At 34.2% G+C, this 18,575-nt stretch overlaps 1 protein-coding gene across 2 annotated transcripts in view; it reads left to right on the plus strand.

The window, feature by feature from the left end:
• Nucleotides 1–18,575, plus strand: part of TAPT1 (transmembrane anterior posterior transformation 1) — a 1,296,801-nt gene that overhangs the window by 1,059,379 nt on the left and 218,847 nt on the right. For both annotated transcript variants that reach the window (XM_044062200.1, XM_044062199.1), the window contains exon 10: nucleotides 3,841–3,900. In XM_044062200.1, the coding sequence (XP_043918135.1) occupies nucleotides 3,841–3,900 (60 nt within the window). The remainder of the gene's footprint in view (nucleotides 1–3,840; nucleotides 3,901–18,575) is intronic.

Here is an 18,575-nt window from a genome sequence, read left to right on the forward strand (position 1 = left end):
GGTGCGTGATTACATTCAGGGGCCAGTCTGCACAATAAGTGTACTCATGATGAGGGAGGCATTCCTTACTCTGCAGATTTTCTAGAACACCCCCCAAAATGCAGCTTCCATTCACACTGGTAATATGATTCTGCTAATATATAGAAACAAGCAAAGTAGGACTTATTCTTACCTCTTATGTCAAGAAACCATGAGGTTCTGAGAGGGCAGCCCCGTTATGGCCTCAACAGGTTTTGTTCTCTTTACTTTGACCTCATCATTTGCAGGAGTGTGTGTGACGTAGACCTTTCAAAACTCTGCTGACAAACCCATCCAGCAAGTCTCATCCATATCTTCACTACCTGTAGTTAACCATGTGGTTACTCCACCTTTGTTGATTGCCAGGGATGCTGCATTCCTTCCAAAGTCAATTCGGATCATTACTTCTGCCCAGAAGCCTAACACTATAAATATTTAAAGAGCAAATGGCAAAACTTATCAATTTGGCATACCTCTGTGGTGCTGGATCCTTTTTCAGCAGCTGTGCCTGCCATTTTAGATTCGTTTTCCAGATTTTTGCTGCAACCCTTAGCTTACCCATCTGTCAAGCTTCATCCGTCTGCTATTTCTAATTTTCGTGAGGGATTTTGCAACTCTTAGATTGCTTTAAAGATCTGTAAAGCATCCCTCAGGAGAATGTTCTAAATCAAACCCTTTTGAAGGACCCAGCTCCCACTTGGATTTTCTTTTTATATTGGAAAAACTAATGTTGCCTCATTTCAAACCAGCTACTAAAACTGACCATCTTTGAAAATACTTTTTTCTTTTGTCAGTTACTGCTGCAAGAAGGATCTCTGAATTGCAGGCTGTGTTTATCAGGCCCTCTTAACTGGTCTTCCATAAGGATAGACTTGTCTTTTTGCAAATACAATGTTTATGTCCAAAGCAGCTACTGAATCCAGCTTGAATCAGTCAATCAGTTTGACTGTATTCTTGCCAAGTTACAACAGTAAACTAAAACAATAAGTGAGAAGGTCACTGAAAAACTAATCAGTAAAAACAAAATGAAAACTCCAGCAAAGCTTGAACTTCCACTGAGTGACCTCCCAAACCTCTTGTATCAGAGGCACATGGGATCTATGCAAATGACCCTGACTGGTTTTTCAGTGACCTTCTCACTTATTGTTTTAGTTTATTGTTTGGGATATTTTTGTAGTGACCCTAATGTTAATGGACATCAACTGGGTATAACAACTCTGTGTTTCTTATGCTTAGTCAAACACTCTGCTTGTGCTGTGCTAATGAGGTCATAACAAGGCCGAAATATGCATATCCACAGCAAGTAGAGTTTGGCTTTATTGGCCTGAAATTGTCCATTAAAATGATGAAACAAGTCATGGGCATTCAGAATTGCCAATTAGCTGAAACACCTGATGTTCATAAGGGTCATTTGCATATATCCCATGTGCGTCTGATACAAGAGGTTTGGGAGGTCACTCAGTGGAAGTTCTAGCTTTGCTGGAGTTTTCATTTTGTTTTTACTGATTGGTTTTTCAGTGACCTTCTCACTTATTGTTTTAGTTTGTTGTTTGGGATATTTTTGCAGTGACCCTAATGTTAATGGACATCAGCTGGGTATAACAGCCCTGTGTTTCTTATGCTTAGTCAAACACTCTGCTTGTGCTGTGCTGACGAGGTCATAACAAGGCTGAAATATGCATATCCACAGCTAGTAGGGTTTGGCTTTATTGGCCTGAAATTGTCCATTAAAATGATGAAACAAGTCATGGGCATTCAGAATCGCCAATTAGCTGAAACACCTGATGTTTATAAGGGTCATTTGCATATATTCCATGTGTCTCTTATACAAGAAGTTTGGGGGGTCACTCAGTGGAAGTTCTAGCTTTGCTGGAGTTTTCAAGTTACAACAGTAAGGAAGGATAAATATTGTATTGTATGGATGCCCATATGAGGTTCTCCCTGAGAAGTCAAAACAATTGACAAAAGATACTCTGGTTACTTGTTTTGTTGTACTTCTAACAAATTGGGTAATGAAGTGTCTAAAGTTCCTCTGTGCAAGTGGCTTTCAGACAAAGTTAAGTTTGGTTATGCAAATTACAACATACACATACAAATGCCTGTTATACATGCAGCAAATTCAGCCAGAGCAGAGACAACTTCACAAGCTTTTTTTTCCAGACATGCATCCTTGTGTCATGTTTCTGCAGCTGCAACATAGACTAATCTGAATACTTTTACAAGATATTACAAAGCTGGATATGATTTCGGGTTATAGCTTCCTTCCAGGACACAGCCATACGATGTATGCTTTCATAACCACCTAGGAGGCCAAACCGTGGACTCTGACCTATTACTTTTGAAGGAGGAAGACACGATTATGTCTGATAAAAAAATGTTGTGCTTACCATCGAGATAGACCACCATAATCATGGTCCATCTTTAACATATTCCTGCTACCTCCCTGGCCTTAAATGGACAAGGTTTAGTAGATGTTTCTTATGAGTGAAAACCTGTTTTCTGTTAGTGCTTTGCTTACAAATATACATTGAGGATCTGGAGAATTAATCAGATGGTTAGAACATTATGGGTCAGGGGAAGGAGTTAGAGTCTGGGAAAGTTTCAGATGCCCACTGGTTTCAGACCTAACAGTTTTGAAGAAGAATGGGCCTTTGTCATGCAAGCCTGTTGTTGTGGTATGTGTATAGTAACTTTCATTTACAGGACACACTAAATAAAGTGCTAACTTATTAATATACATGGTCCACAGTTAAATTAGTAAGGGAAATAGTCTTCCATCCTTAATTCATTGCCTGGATCAATAGACCCAGTATTAAAGTACTGATTGAAAACTATGCCAGTGTCCCGTAGAATATTAACATTATTTGGTATTTGAACTTAGAGAAATAGATAAGTTTAATTCATCTTTCCCAAGCAGTTTATTAAATAGTTTCCTAGTTATAGCAGCATTCCTTTTCCATATCACTGACCTACTTTTCCAGTAATCATGTTTTTTTCAAAGAGTTTAAATTTACGCAGGTTTCTAGTTTTCTTAAAGTCAGACCATTTCTCAGATCTATTCTTAAAATACATCTTATACAATGGATTCACTTATTTACCCCACAAACCAGTGTCTGTAGTATACTGTGGATTATAAGGCATGTTTCTAAATCCCACAGTGCAAGTATTTGACATTACAGACAAAAGTTCCAAATTGTTATTGATGAAGAACATATACCCAGTGAGAAAGATATACCCAGTTGAGTGTAGATTATTAAGTTTGTGCCCAACAAAAAAGATTATTCTTCTAGTCCTAGGTTTGATTCTCCAAGTCTCCATTAATTGTTTTAAAAATGAGTAAGTGACATTACTAGGCAGTGGGACAATGCTACCATTAAAAAGTGTGTCTGAATCCAGTTTGACAGCTCAGTTAGCCAAATATAAAATAAACAAAGTCATAGTTCCATCAAGGAGGGCACTGTGTTTAATCACCTGATGTGAGAAGGATTTTCTGTAATTTCGGTTAAATTAGTGATGAAATAGTTCATACACAAAAGTTAAATAGTCTGATAAGCAGTAGAGAAAAAGTAAGAAGTGAGTAGAAATGTTATGTCAGATGATACAAGTTTTTTACACTCACAAAGTGGTGGCTTACAGCTTTTAAACTTTTCACTGTTTGGTGGAGATCTCATTTTCATTTGGCTTTAGTGAAATTCATAACAGATTTGAAAATAATTTATCATAGGCCTGTAAAATCACTTATGATCTGTGATTATTAAAAAAAAACAGACATTCTATTTAATTAAGTTACACAGACTAATTTATTAGATTTACTTTTTTCAGGTGTACAGTGAATACAGAGCAAGCCTTGCTTTTGACCTTGTTAGCAGTCGGCAGAAAAATGTAAGTAAATGATGTCATGTTCGTGGTATGTTTTATGATTGCCTGAAATAATTGGTTTATGGAAATAATTACTAACTTCTGGCAGTACTGTTTCCCTTATCAGCATAATTAGATGCAGTGTTGTAACTGGTACTTGTGCAACTGTCCCAGTTCTTCAGTTTCCTTGTTTTATGTGCCAGGTATCTTTAAGTCATTCTTCAGAATTAGTCCATCATCTTGCCGCACCAGTCAAGTTGTTTCAGGGCTACAGTACCTGACTTTCCCTACGTTTGTGCTATATCCATCTTAAGTCACCCTCATCAACTTTTTCTATTATTTTTATTTATACTCCCTTTATCTAGTTTTCCCAACAGTTTTGGTAACGTTGGCTTATGCAGTGACAGTTTGTTGTTCCTTTCCTGAAGTGGCTACTAGAACAGAGGGAAGTATTCAAAATGTGACCTTGGTAGAGACCTCTATAATGGGATGATGACATCTTTCAGTTTGTTTTTGCCATTACCCTCTCATATCATACCCAAAGATTCTGTCTGATGGTTAGGGTACTTTTTGCCCATGTCTTTCTTTATGTACTCTTTTTCACAGAAGTAATTACCCTACTGATGCATACATTTGTATTTGTTTGCACTGAGGCAGGATTCTGCATATATGCCTGCCTTGTAAGCTGGGTTACAGCTTCCTCAGCACAACCATAAGTCTGATCTTGGTGTATTCAACCATTTTGATTGTATCTTTTTTATATACTTTTTATTCAATGGTAAGATGTGCATAAAAACATAACTTCTGAAATATATGAATGAAAAATTGTGCTGGGATGTGATTTATATAGATTTAACTTCAGCATTTTACAGGGTCATACACAAAACACTGATCAATAAATTAGTACAACTAGGTATTGATGTACTGTTGATAAGATGGATAGCTGCATGGCTTACAAATAGGACATGGAAAGTATCACACACCAACTGGACAGGTGAAATCCTTGGCTGCAGTCAAGGTGTCCCACGGGGCTCTGTCCTAGGCCCTTACTTGTTTAGATTGTATCTTTCAGACATTACGTTTTCATCTGAGGTGTTCTACAGTCTATATGCTGATGACCTGAAATTGGGTAAACTGATTACAAGTGTTACAGATAAGGCATGTCTGCAAAATAATTTGACTAAATTGACCATTTGGGCATAGGAGAATAATATGTTGATAAATGCATCAAAAACTAAGCATATGAGATTTGGTAGACATAAACTGAAAGGTGAATATTTAATACAGCACACAGTGATTGAAACTGTAGACTCATTTAAGGACCTGGGTAGATTCAACTATGAGTTTTTCTAGGTTTACTATCAAAATGCCGACGTGCATTTGTACGGCTATGAAGTATTCGAACATCATATGTTCGAATACTTCATAGCTCGGCAGGTTATGTGAGCGAACGTTATCATTGCGAATGGACTGTGCATTCGCAATTATAACGTTCGCCCATGTAAGGGGATCGCGGTACAGTGTGGTTAGGGAAATACATCCCTTTCCTCACTGTAGTGCGATCTCGGAGTTGGAATATTAAGTTAGGGGAGGGTGTGGGGGGCAGGGGGGCTTGCCCCCCTGCATAGATGTGAGTGTAGGCTAGTTAGGTATGGAGTTAAGGGAAGGGTGGGAGTGCTGTTTATTGTCGAAAATGTCGCTCGCGACATTTTCGACAATTAACAGCTGTTTTCGACATTAGGTGCATATGGAAATGTTCATTTCCGATGTTTAAATTCAAAGTTCCGTTTTTATTTTCGAATTTTTGATAGTAAACCGTTTTTCTAATCATATCAACCAATTGGCTAATAATAGTTATAGAACTATAGGTTGTATTAAAAGATTTATAAAGTCTAGGAAATCAAACATAATGAAGTCATTGCGTGTTCGTTACATTAGACCCAAACTTGAGTACGGAATAACAATATGGAAACCCTATAGGAAAACAAGCATTAATAAACTGGAAAGAGTACAGCGGAAATATATTAAGGGCATCCATGGATGTGAAAATCTAAGTTATTATGAAAGACTAAAATATCTGAACTTGTACAGTGTCTCTTACAGATATTTAAGAGGAGATCTTATTCAGGTATATAGGGCATTTAGAGACAACTACCTCTGGGAATGTTTGGGGTTATCAAAAAGTACTCGAGAATCATCAGATAATCTGTGTAGAAGATTCTGTAGGAATGAGAAGTGCACTAATTGGTTCTCTGACAGAGTAGCTGATGCTTGGAACAGACTACCAAATTACATTAAAGCAAGTACTAGTTTAGATATGTTTAAGAGCAGCCTAGACATTTATTATGGGAACAAGTGTTTTGGTATATTGGCAAGCTAGAAGGGCATTAATGCCCATTCTTGAAACATTTATATGTGTGTATGTATATATGTCTGCCAGCTCCAAATAATAAATTGTTTTAAGCTTCTTAAAGGTCATGATGTTTTACTGTCTGTGCATAAACAGAATAACAATAAATATTCTGTCAGCTCTGATATAAAAAAAAAACAATAAAAGTAAAGGGTAACTTCGAAGAAGACTATACCTTTTTTATAGCTGTAGCTGCCAAAGCAATCTTAAGTTGCAAAACCTTACATTACAGACGAAAGTTCCAAATTGTTATTGATGAAGAACATATACCCGGTGAGCTGTAGCTGCCAAAGCAATCTTAAGTTGCAAAACCTTACATTACAGATGAAAGTTATCCAGCAGTAATATTTTGGGATGTAATGGCAGATTAGCAGGAAGATCCACAGTTGTCCACCATAACACTGGCAACAACAACAGTGAACCACAACTTAACAGTGCCAGCATCAGGAAGCTGAAATATGTCATGTGTAGTTGCACTAGTGAATAGTATATGCAACAAGAATTTTGAAATAAGTGGTCATATTATGTTGAGACAAATGCCACTTACGTAAATTTGTATAGTTATTAATCCATACAGATTTTAAATGTTGAATTCATTCCTTATTTAAAACTTCCTAGGTAAAAGTTTTGTTGTTTCTTATAAACGCTGGAGTGCATCATGGTAGCATTAGATATTACATTTAGATGAGAAATTTTTTACATCAATATGAGCTTAGAAGCTCATCATATAGTGTAATTTGTATTTTGCTGTGTGATCATAATGCTTGTTATTAAAATGCTAAAAAGGATTTGATAATATGTACTGTATACTGTGGCACACCAGTAATTACTATCTTTTGAACTGACAGTTCTTCCTCTAACAGCTGCCTTTGCCTCTTGATATCTAACTAGTTCCCATGTTCACCTCAGCAGTTTGTATCCTATTCCGCACACTTTAATTGTTCCATCAGCTTTCTCAGTGCAGTTGCATCCTTAGACTTTGTGATTTAATCTAGGAGTGGTTGAGGCACATGAATGGATCAGACAAAATTAACAAACTCTGTTCATTTATAATTAGCGCATTCCTATTAGATTTACTTTGTCTTTCCACCAGTACCTTACATATCTGAATACTGCTAAGTTTACTTAAATATGCATAATACTGGGTATGTCTTTTCTACAGCATTCAAACTAATAAAATAATAACCCAGTGCTTTTTTATTGCTGACAGTCTTCTGTATGCTTGCACAGTGCAATACTTTAGGTCATATAATATATAAAAAATTGGTTAGCTAATGTTTACAGGCATGTTTCCAAGAAAACAGAGAAGGGAAAAAAAAGAAGAAGAAAAAACTAATGCACAGCAGGTGAAGAGAAACTGTGCTTGAACAAGTGTTTCATATGGTTCCAGTACATATTTCTAGAGGTGTATCATTGAGAAGGGATTCAGTTGAAGCTTCAGCCAGATGAAACAAACTAGTCAAAGCTTAAATAGATGAAAAAAATTAAAAGAAAAACTGGAAAAAGGCAAGTACCCCTGCTCTCACAATCCCATAAATATGAATTAAAATAAGCCACAGCATTTTGAATCACTGCTGGTGCACATATAGATGTTTTTTAAATCATTTTGAGTACACTTGTGTTTTTATATATATATATATATATATATATATGTGTGTGTGTGTATATATATATATATATATATATATATATATATGTGTGTGTGTGTGTGTGTGTGTGTGTGTGTGTGTGTGTGTGTGTGTGTGTGTATATATATATATATATATATATATATATATATATATATATATTTTTATGTATATATATATATATATATATATATATATATATATATATATGTGTGTGTATATATATATATATATATATGTGTGTGTGCATATATATATATATATATATATCTATCTATATATATATATATATATATATATATATAGATATATACAGACATACATATATCTATATATATATATATATATATATATATATTGTAAAGTACTAGCTACTGAACAATTAGTGATTTTTTTGAAAAGTGCTTTGATCATACAATTTCACAAAAATGTGGTCCAAACAATGTTTTCATTGTTTTAATTGTGTATTAAATGTGCACAGTTTGCAACTTTATCTTATATCTGTCAGAAACATTGGCCACTTAGTACCAAAAGAACCGTGAGACCACTCCTTCATTTGTAAGCAATGAATAATGCTGTTTGGTAGTTTTTTCAGATCTTGTAGAGCATTTCAAAAGTGAATATTATTTTACTTTATAAAACATTATCACAGAGCGGCTAACATTGCTTGATAATGACACCTAATCTCAGTATTATTGTGAAAAGGCTTTGCTTAGCATCCAAAAGTGTTCCAATATCTGTGACTGATTTTGAACACATTCAGTCTTTGCTTTTACACTGAATTAATTTTACCATTCCTCAGAAACCACACAACTTTAAAGATTAGAAAAATGTACTTTAAATGCTATTTGAAAAAGTAATTTACATTTGTTTGTTTTATATGCACTTTAGCAGTTTGTAACTCAAAGGTGTCATCTGGTGTGTCCTGAATAGGTTAACAGTATACATACAGCTGTCTTGCATAGCTGTCTAGCCCCAGCAGTTTAAACTGCTTTCTGATAAGATTTTTGCACTCTAAAGTTGTGTCTAGTTTAAAGTCTCTATTCTGTCCATTAATTATCAGCATTTCTTTCCAATGAGCTGTGCTGCAGTCCTGTATCGATAGCAAAGATGCATTTTCGAGTTTCACAGTATCATTTTTTAATTTCCACAATACCAACAAACATACAAACCATTTAATGCTTCAACTCAGAAACATGTCTATTCATTTGGATACAGTTGTTTGTGCTTTTACACATTTGCAAAATACCATTTTCTAGCACAGATTTTTAGAGGATTGATTAAGAGCTGAAGAGTATTGATCTCATTCCTATACACATACCTAGTGCAAGCGTAAATTAAAGCAACATGATAAGTCTATCTGCCATCTTTGATTGTCTTACTCATGTGATTGCTCTCATATCCATTACCTTTGCAACACATGCTGTCTTTATTTCTCATGTTTGCCTAATTATTTGGTTCACATTTTGTTTTAAAACATATTCCTCAGTTAAGGATTTCTTTTCCCCATTACTAGTAATTTCTGTTGCTTTCCATGCTTCCACAGCTTTTGATTTGGTCAGGTTTGTTTCTCTTAATAGCCTGCTTCTTATTTAATCATTTATACCACAAGTTATTCTACCTCTTACAAGAAGATTGTGTAGCTTCATCCACAGTGTTTGGCTGTGCTTTTCAGCTCATTTAATGTAAGTATCTATAGTCTCTGTAGGATTTTGAACTCTTGTAACGAACGGATGTCTGATATATGGCCAATAGTTCCTGAGGTGATACTTACTGATTATTCTTTATAGGTGCTGCTGTGCTGTCTTTCTGCTCTTCTACAGTATTGAAAGCACTAAATATTGCCGCGTCTTCTTTCCCTTTGGACATGCAGGACTGCAGCACATTGAAACTCTTCCGACTTTTCAGGTTATCTGTTTGCACTTTGTGATAAATGAGATTGCTGGATCAGTGCTTCCAGTTTTCTGTTACATTTCCTTTGAGTAAAAGGATTTCAGGAAGGTAGAGTGGAGCCATACACAAAAAAACTCTGGAATCAAGTGTAAAAACAAGCCAAACCAAACAGCATACACTTGAAGGAAATAAGGCTCGGCTCCTGGATATATCCAAAACTTTTAATAGTCCACAAAGAGGTCACACTTTAACGCAAATACATAAAAAATACGTTTTCGTTTCACACGACTTCTTCAGAAAGCAGGAATCAGTATACTACTACAATAGATACATCCTCCTTTTATACTCCTGGCATACTAAATCAGTTATACAATAATTCACTTAAACAATTGATTATGATCTAAAAGTGATACAAAGCATTAACATTACTAAAAAGACAAACAACCAAGGGAGACTTGAGACAGTCACATTCATTCATATAAAAACAACTATTAAATCACCTTAAATAAACTTTCTTAGAAACAATTTTTAAAAACCTTTTATTAAAAAATACATATATATAAATATATATTTTAAGGCTTCCCTTATTCACTAATCAAATTCTAACAAAAACATCCATAGGTTAATTAGCGCTATCTGGTGTTGTATGAAAAAATATACATGAAAAAATATGTACATGAAACCCCAATAAGATAGGAACCATAATATCTATTTTAAAAATAATTACTATATATATTGCAATAGACCTTTTTAAAATATTTAAATGTTTAAATAAATAATATACAAAGGAATATATATAATAAAATATATATAATAGATATATATAATAAATATATGAAATAGCTATAATATTGCACATACAATTAAATATTGGAAATTATTAAAAATTAATGTTATTCTTATTACTTAATAATGTTAATTAATTACATGTATCTCAGGAATTGTAGTATCAAAAAATGTATAGTAATCAATAATATATATATATATATATATATATATATATATATATATATCAAGACTTCAAAAAACCAAACAGACTTGTAAAAACAAAAAAGCGAAGGAGTACAAGTCAAGCAAGGAAGAAAACCAGCCGCAATTAGCTCGCTGACCAAACACAAGTTCAATGTAATTTGAAACAACGCTGTTTGCAGATTAATAACGTTAGAACTTTAATTATATCCAAGCACTTTCGGAGGGAATTGTATCTCTCCTTCTTCAGACAAAACGCAAAATTCAAAACAGTCACGTTGTAACCATTTAACCCTTAAATAGGGAACTAATTAATCAATTGTTCAATAAAGCGCCATTTTCTTTAAATTTAATACTATGTTAAAAACATTTAAAAACCAACTTCTCTGTCAATTCCTATACTTATAGTTGCAAGCAAACTGTTAAAACCAAATTTACATGTGGGCTATGACTTTCTCATTTAATTATAATTATACATCTGTTTAAAAGTCAAAATAATCCTTTAAAAGCGTGCCCATACAGCAATAAATCATGATAAACAGTACATAGTCGCCAAATACTGTACTACAACAGATCGTGTATGCTGTTATCCCACTCATACACTTTCAGTTACGATTTTGTTAGCCAAACCATATTTAATGCGTATATCTTTGTTTTTATACTGCATTTCTATTTATGGTTTGGTCTGACCTGTTTAAACAACTCCTAAAAATTTTTTTTATTGCCTAAATAAACTCGTTTCAGTTGGCATATATATGCTCTTAACCATATTATATTTACAGCCCTATGGCTTATATTTTATTGTGTTTAGCCAATCCACTCATTTTAAAATGTTATCCATACTAAAAATAATGTTAAAAATAATATTTTTCGTTGATCCTTCTTACCATTCTAAATAGGCAGCCTAGAAAGTGCTTCCATAAACACTTTACTGACCCCTAATGGATTTAAAGGGTCAGTCAGTGAAGAAGTCAGAAAATCAATGAAGAAGTCAGAAATTTGTCAAAGTTAATTCACTCGTCCAAGAGAACATTGTTTTAAAAATAATTAATCTGAAAACAAAAAACACACTAAATGTACTAACGACCTTAAGTGTGTCTTCCGTGTCAAAAAACCTACTAGGAAGTAAAAAGTTCCTACAAGAAATGTGTGTATATTTTTATTGTTATTTGAAAGCTACTTTAAGGTGTATAAGATATGTTGTGTACAACTTTTTGTTCCTTTAACCAAACCACTTGGAATAATGATAATATAATACACTATACTTAGCTCAGTGTCAATAAATTAATATCTCATCTCTTAAGAGTTATGAGTTTTAATATACAAGTCAGCTAGATCGCTTCATTTAGTCCTGGATATGTGTGTGCAGCTGTTCTCAATTGCCAAAGCAATTCTTCTTTTTCCAACAATATTTGCCAAGGTCCGGAATAAGGCTTAACTGTGATTTGCTTTAAAACGGCAAAATTGAAAATGTGGTCTTTATTCTGTATAATGTGGCAAGCTAGAGCGTTATTAATGTCACTTTTTGAAATTGCGTACTGGTGTTCATATACCCTTTTGTACAATGCCCTCTCAGTCTTTCCTATATAGAAAGCTGGGCATTGTCTACAGCTTGCCACATATACTACTGCTTTAGAAGAACAACTGAAATTTCCAGCCAACTTATATTTAACATTGTTTATTGTCACATAAGTCCCCTCCTGAATAAGTTTACATTGACTACAAAACCCACACTTAGTCATTCCTTTTACCCTATTAAAAGCAGTAGGTTTATCCATTTCTAACAATGCTTTCAAATTAAAGCCTTTTCTAACTCCTATGTCCGGCATGTTGTTCATACTGGATTTTCACCATGAGTGTAGTAACCTGGCTAGTATGTTTAACAGCAGGGGGTACCCCGACTCTCTAATTTTGGAGATCACCTCGGAAGTAAGGTTTAAAAGACAATCTGGACACTTTGGGCCCATTCTAATTGGACACGATCCAACTGGTGTACCAGACCATAACATGTCGATCAAGAAGGCCAGTATGAACAACATGCCGGACATAGGAGTTAGGTTTTTGTGCACATTTTCCATTGACCACCACTATATAAGAAACATCTTGCAGAAGAATTGGGGTAACATAAGTGAAGACCCACACTTGCATCAATTGTTAGGTGCAACACCTAATATAACCTTTAGAAAAGGCTTTAATTTGAAAGCATTGTTAGAAATGGATAAACCTACTGCTTTTAATAGGGTAAAAGGAATGACTAAGTGTGGGTTTTGTAGTCAATGTAAACTTATTCAGGAGGGGACTTATGTGACAATAAACAATGTTAAATATAAGTTGGCTGGAAATTTCAGTTGTTCCTCTAAAGCAGTAGTATACGTGGCAAGCTGTAGACAATGCCCAGCTTTCTATATAGGAAAGACTGAGAGGGCATTGTACAAAAGGGTATATGAACACCAGTACGCAATTTCAAAAGTGACATTAATAACGCCTAGCTTGCCACATTATACAGAATAAAGACCACATTTTCAATTTTGCCGTTTTAAAGCAAATCACAGTTAAGCCTTATTCGGACCTTGGCAAATATTGTTGGAAAAAGAAGAATTGCTTTGGCAATTGAGAACAGCTGCACACACATATCCAGGACTAAATGAAGCGATCTCGCTGACTTGTATATTAAAACTCATAACTCTTAAGAGATGAGATATTAATTTATTGACACTGAGCTAAGTATAGTGTATTATATTATCATTATTCCAAGTGGTTTGGTTAAAGGAACAAAAGTTGTACACAACATATCTTATACACCTTAAAGTAGCTTTCAAATAACAATAAAAATATACACACATTTCTTGTAGGAACTTTTTACTTCCTAGTAGGTTTTTTGACACACGGAAGACACACTTAAGGTCGTTAGTACATTTAGTGTGTTTTTTGTTTTCAGATTAATTATTTTTAAAACAATGTTCTCTTGGACGAGTGAATTAACTTTGACAAATTTCTGACTTCTTCATTGATTTTCTGACTTCTTCACTGACTGACCCTTTAAATCCATTAGGGGTCAGTAAAGTGTTTATGGAAGCACTTTCTAGGCTGCCTATTTAGAATGGTAAGAAGGATCAACGAAAAATATTATTTTTAACATTATTTTTAGTATGGATAACATTTTAAAATGAGTGGATTGGCTAAACACAATAAAATATAAGCCATAGGGCTGTAAATATAATATGGTTAAGAGCATATATATGCCAACTGAAACGAGTTTATTTAGGCAATAAAAAAAATTTTTAGGAGTTGTTTAAACGGGTCAGACCAAACCATAAATAGAAATGCAGTATAAAAACAAAGATATACGCATTAAATATGGTTTGGCTAACAAAATCGTAACTGAAAGTGTATGAGTGGGATAACAGCATACACGATCTGTTGTAGTACAGTATTTGGCGACTATGTACTGTTTATCATGATTTATTGCTGTATGGGCACGCTTTTAAAGGATTATTTTGACTTTAAACAGATGTATAACTATAATTAAATGAGAAAGTCATAGCCCACATGTAAATTTGGTTTTAACAGTTTGCTTGCAACTATAAGTATAGGAATTGACAGAGAAGTTGGTTTTAAATGTTTTAACATAGTATTAAATTTAAAGAAAATGGCGCTTTATTGAACAATTGATTAATTAGTTCCCTATTTAAGGGTTAAATGGTTACAACGTGACTGTTTTGAATTTTGCGTTTTGTCTGAAGAAGGAGAGATACAATTCCCTCCGAAAGTGCTTGGATATAATTAAAGTTCTAACGTTATTAATCTGCAAACAGCGTTGTTTCAAATTACATTGAACTTGTGTTTGGTCAGCGAGCTAATTGCGGCTGGTTTTCTTCCTTGCTTGACTTGTACTCCTTCGCTTTTTTGTTTTTATATATATATATATAGATAATAAAGTGCATAATCAAAGGTGGGAAGTATTAACCCATAGCCTAAACCTTAAAGTTTGGCTGCTCTCATTTTCAACACAGGGGCTATAGAAATTATATCATTGAGGCCTGGGAACTTGTTGGCTTCTAATAATAATTGCCACACCAATTCTTTATACTCAATTGACGTCTCCCATGGGCCTCCTCTGATATTCTTTTCTACAACCTCAAGCACAAAGAAACTAAATATTGCTGTCTGACAATTTACTTTATGTCTAAAAAGGGCATTGTTGGCACAATTTGTCCTAATTTCATAATTGTGTTCGTAGATTCTGTTCTTAAGTTTCCTTTCAGATTTTCCTATATAGAAAGCTTCACATTTCTTACACAAGGCAATATATACAATTCCACTAGTTTCACAATTAGCGAAGGACTTACTCTCAATCACCATATCTCTACTTTGTATGAAAATAGCGTTTTTTGTTAAAATAAAAGGACATTGCGAACACCTCCCACACTTATATGTGCCTACCTTACCATTTTTAACTACCCTTGTTCCACCTTTACCTTCAATTAATGTCTTTAGGCACCCGCCTTTACGGTAGGTGCATTTTAAGGGTTGCTGAAACAATATCTTCAGGTCAGACAAGTCACCAAATCTTTTCCATTCATCTTCTAGTATTTTCCTAATCTTCACTGCTTGACCACTATAATCGATGACAAAATTGCCATCCATTTCATACCTATCTCCTCCCACCTTAATATCCCATCCATTAACTAGGCCTAAAATAGGTTTAAATTTATGATCCCTACATCCCTTAACTTCATCTTCTATCTTAGTAATAAGTTCTAAAGGATAATTTCTTTCAACAAACATTTTATGCAACAATGCACATTCCTCCTGAAAATCAAAGTCCCTAGATGTCATTCTACTGGCTCGTACATACTGTGCTTTTACCACACCCTTTTCTGGTGGTAAGGGTGGGAACTATTGTAGGACAAATAAGAATTAGAAAATGTTTCTTTTCTAAAAATTTTGGAGAAAAAACCTGTTTCACATTTTCCAATATATACATCCAAATACTTAAGGGCTACTTTATCCATCTGATACGTGAATTTCAAAAAATCTGTAGACTGAGAAATATTTTGGAAAAATGCTTTGAATTCATCTTCTGTCCCATTCCATAAGAAGCACATATCATCTAAAAAACGTTTGTATAGTTTCCAACAATGATTAAATGGGGAATTAATAATAAATTTCTCCTCCCATGCTGATAAAATAATGTTTGTATAAGTGGGGGCACATCTTGCCCCCATAGCAACACCTTGTATCTGCTTAAAAAATTCACCTTCATAGTGTATAAAATTATTGGTAAGAACAAGGTCCATCAAGGTGAGAATTAAATAAAAGTCATTGTTATTAAATTTTCCATAATTGGCAAGTGCTTCTTCGAACAACTTCATACCCTCACAGTATGGAATAGAGGAAAACAAATCCACAATATCTATGGTAATAAAAATGATGTCTTCCTCAAACATATCAGGGGTTACATTACTAAGTAAAGCCCATGAATCTTTCACAACACCATTCCCTGCCATGGACAAATCTTTCAGTTTTATATCAAGCCACTTTGCCAAGGGGGCTGTCACTGAATTTGCTGAGGCCACAATTGGTCTCAAAGGTGGGTTATTAGTATCCTTGTGCACTTTAGGCACTCCAAAGATTGTAGGGATCGTAGGTTTCTCCACTTTCAAATAATTATAAGTGGGAGGATCAATAGAACCCTCTAATAACAAATCCTTCAATACCATAGAGATCTTCCTATTTCCAATATTTATTTCATTTATAGATGCTCTAACATATTTTATTTCATTTTCCAAAAGTTCCATCATCTTAGCTTCTTAGAACATTTGGTCCATTATAACAGTTCCCCCTCCTTTATCTGGTTTAGATACTCTAATATTAGGGTCATTACTTAATTTTCTTAATAATACTTGAACACAATTTATTGACAAAATCCAAAGCGTTTTTGTTGCTGTAAAAACAGTAACTTCTTCAGAAGAGTGAATACAACAGTTTTTGCGCCACAAATTTTAAATAGCCAAGAGGAAGTGTGTCAAATGACATCACTTCCTAAAAGTGGCGTTATTTTTAAAAATTAAGTCTAACAGTCAACCTTATATACAAATAAAATATAACATATTTGAACAATATTTATATTTAATAAACATGTATTGTAACTTAAAACCGTCAATAAGATTCTTAAAAAAATTAAAAAATATATACATGTATAAATGTATTAGCGATATACACCTATAAATAAACCTGAAAAATTAATGAATTAATAAATTAATAACCATGGACCACCATCATCGTTCAAATACTAGGATTGTGTATCAAATAAATAAAAGCGAAGTTAAACCTAGAAACCTACTTGAATCAGCAAATATATTAAAAATTAATGCTAATAAAAATGTTTCCTTATCTCTTATAGCTTTTAAATTTCAACACTGCTGCAATATTGCAGTTCTCATTAAGGCCAGGGACATTAAAGGCATCAAGTTTAATCTGCCACTCAAGTTCACATAATTCCAGCAAAAGGGATAACGGTCCACCTCTCAAATTAGGAGGAATATGGTCGATCCCCATAAACTGGAAGTTGTGGCCAGGATTATGTGCAATATGTTTGGCAAGGGCATTCTCTATTTTCCCATTCCTGATGGCATATATATGTTGGTAAATCCGCTCTCGAAATTTACGATCGGTCTTACCAACATAAAATGCCCTACAGCAATTGCAAAAAGCCACATAAATAACAGATCTAGTATTACAATTAATTCTGTGTTGGATAGAGTGCCTTATATTACCAATATTAAAGGTTTCACCCGTTTTTATGGTTCGATACCAATTACAGGAGCCACATGTAAATGAACCCTTCATCCTAGAAAATGATGTTGCCCCTTTATTACTTTGTAACAATTCTTTCAAGTTGTTACCCCTTCTATAAACAACATTTGGCCAGCGTCCAAGTTTTTCTAGAAGGAAAGAGTCACTACTAATAAAGTGCCAATTTTTACAGATGACAATCCAAATGTATTTAGATTCAATGTTAAATGTAGTGATAAAGCTAGCTGGAAATTTTACTAGCCTAGTAGAAGAAGAAGTAATACCTGGCAAATCAGAGATCTCCATTGAACCAGGTGGGCTCATAGTGGTTACAGCAAGTGGGTAACTTACACATTTTCTGTAAAAGAAATAGACTATTTGGATGTAAAACTTGTAAAGGATTCAGAAGGTGGGATGTTATCTTCCGTTTTTAGGAAATCCACCTTTTGTAATTCCTTACTTCATTATTCTAGTTTCCACCCATATAAGCAGAAACGAGCAATAGTGAAGGGGCAACTTGTCAGGGCAGTGCGTATGTGTAATACATACAGCCTGTTCCAACAAGAATGTACATTTTTAAAAGGACTATTTATGAATAGGGGTTATCCTCCCACTTTGATTGATGCTACTATCGAGGAGATTGAATTTAAAAGATCTATTGTTTTTTTTAAGCCACTCCTCGATCAAATCATGACCCCACTTGCTGTAACCACTATGAGCCCACCTGGTTCAATGGAGATCTCTGATTTGCCAGGTATTACTTCTTCTTCTACTAGGCTAGTAAAATTTCCAGCTAGCTTTATCACTACATTTAACATTGAATCTAAATACATCTGGACTATCATCTGTATAAAAATTGGCACTTTATTAGTAGTGACTCTTTCCTTCTAGAAAAACTTGGACGCTGGCCAAATGTTGTTTATAGAAGGGGTAACAACTTGAAAGAATTGTTACAAAGTAATAAAGGGGCAACACCATTTTCTAGGATGAAGGGTTCATTT

The sequence above is a fragment of the Protopterus annectens genome, chromosome 2.part1 (assembly GCF_019279795.1).
Source record: "Protopterus annectens isolate FY-2018-M chromosome 2.part1, PAN1.0, whole genome shotgun sequence".
In the NCBI taxonomy this organism is placed as follows: domain Eukaryota; kingdom Metazoa; phylum Chordata; order Ceratodontiformes; family Protopteridae; genus Protopterus; species Protopterus annectens.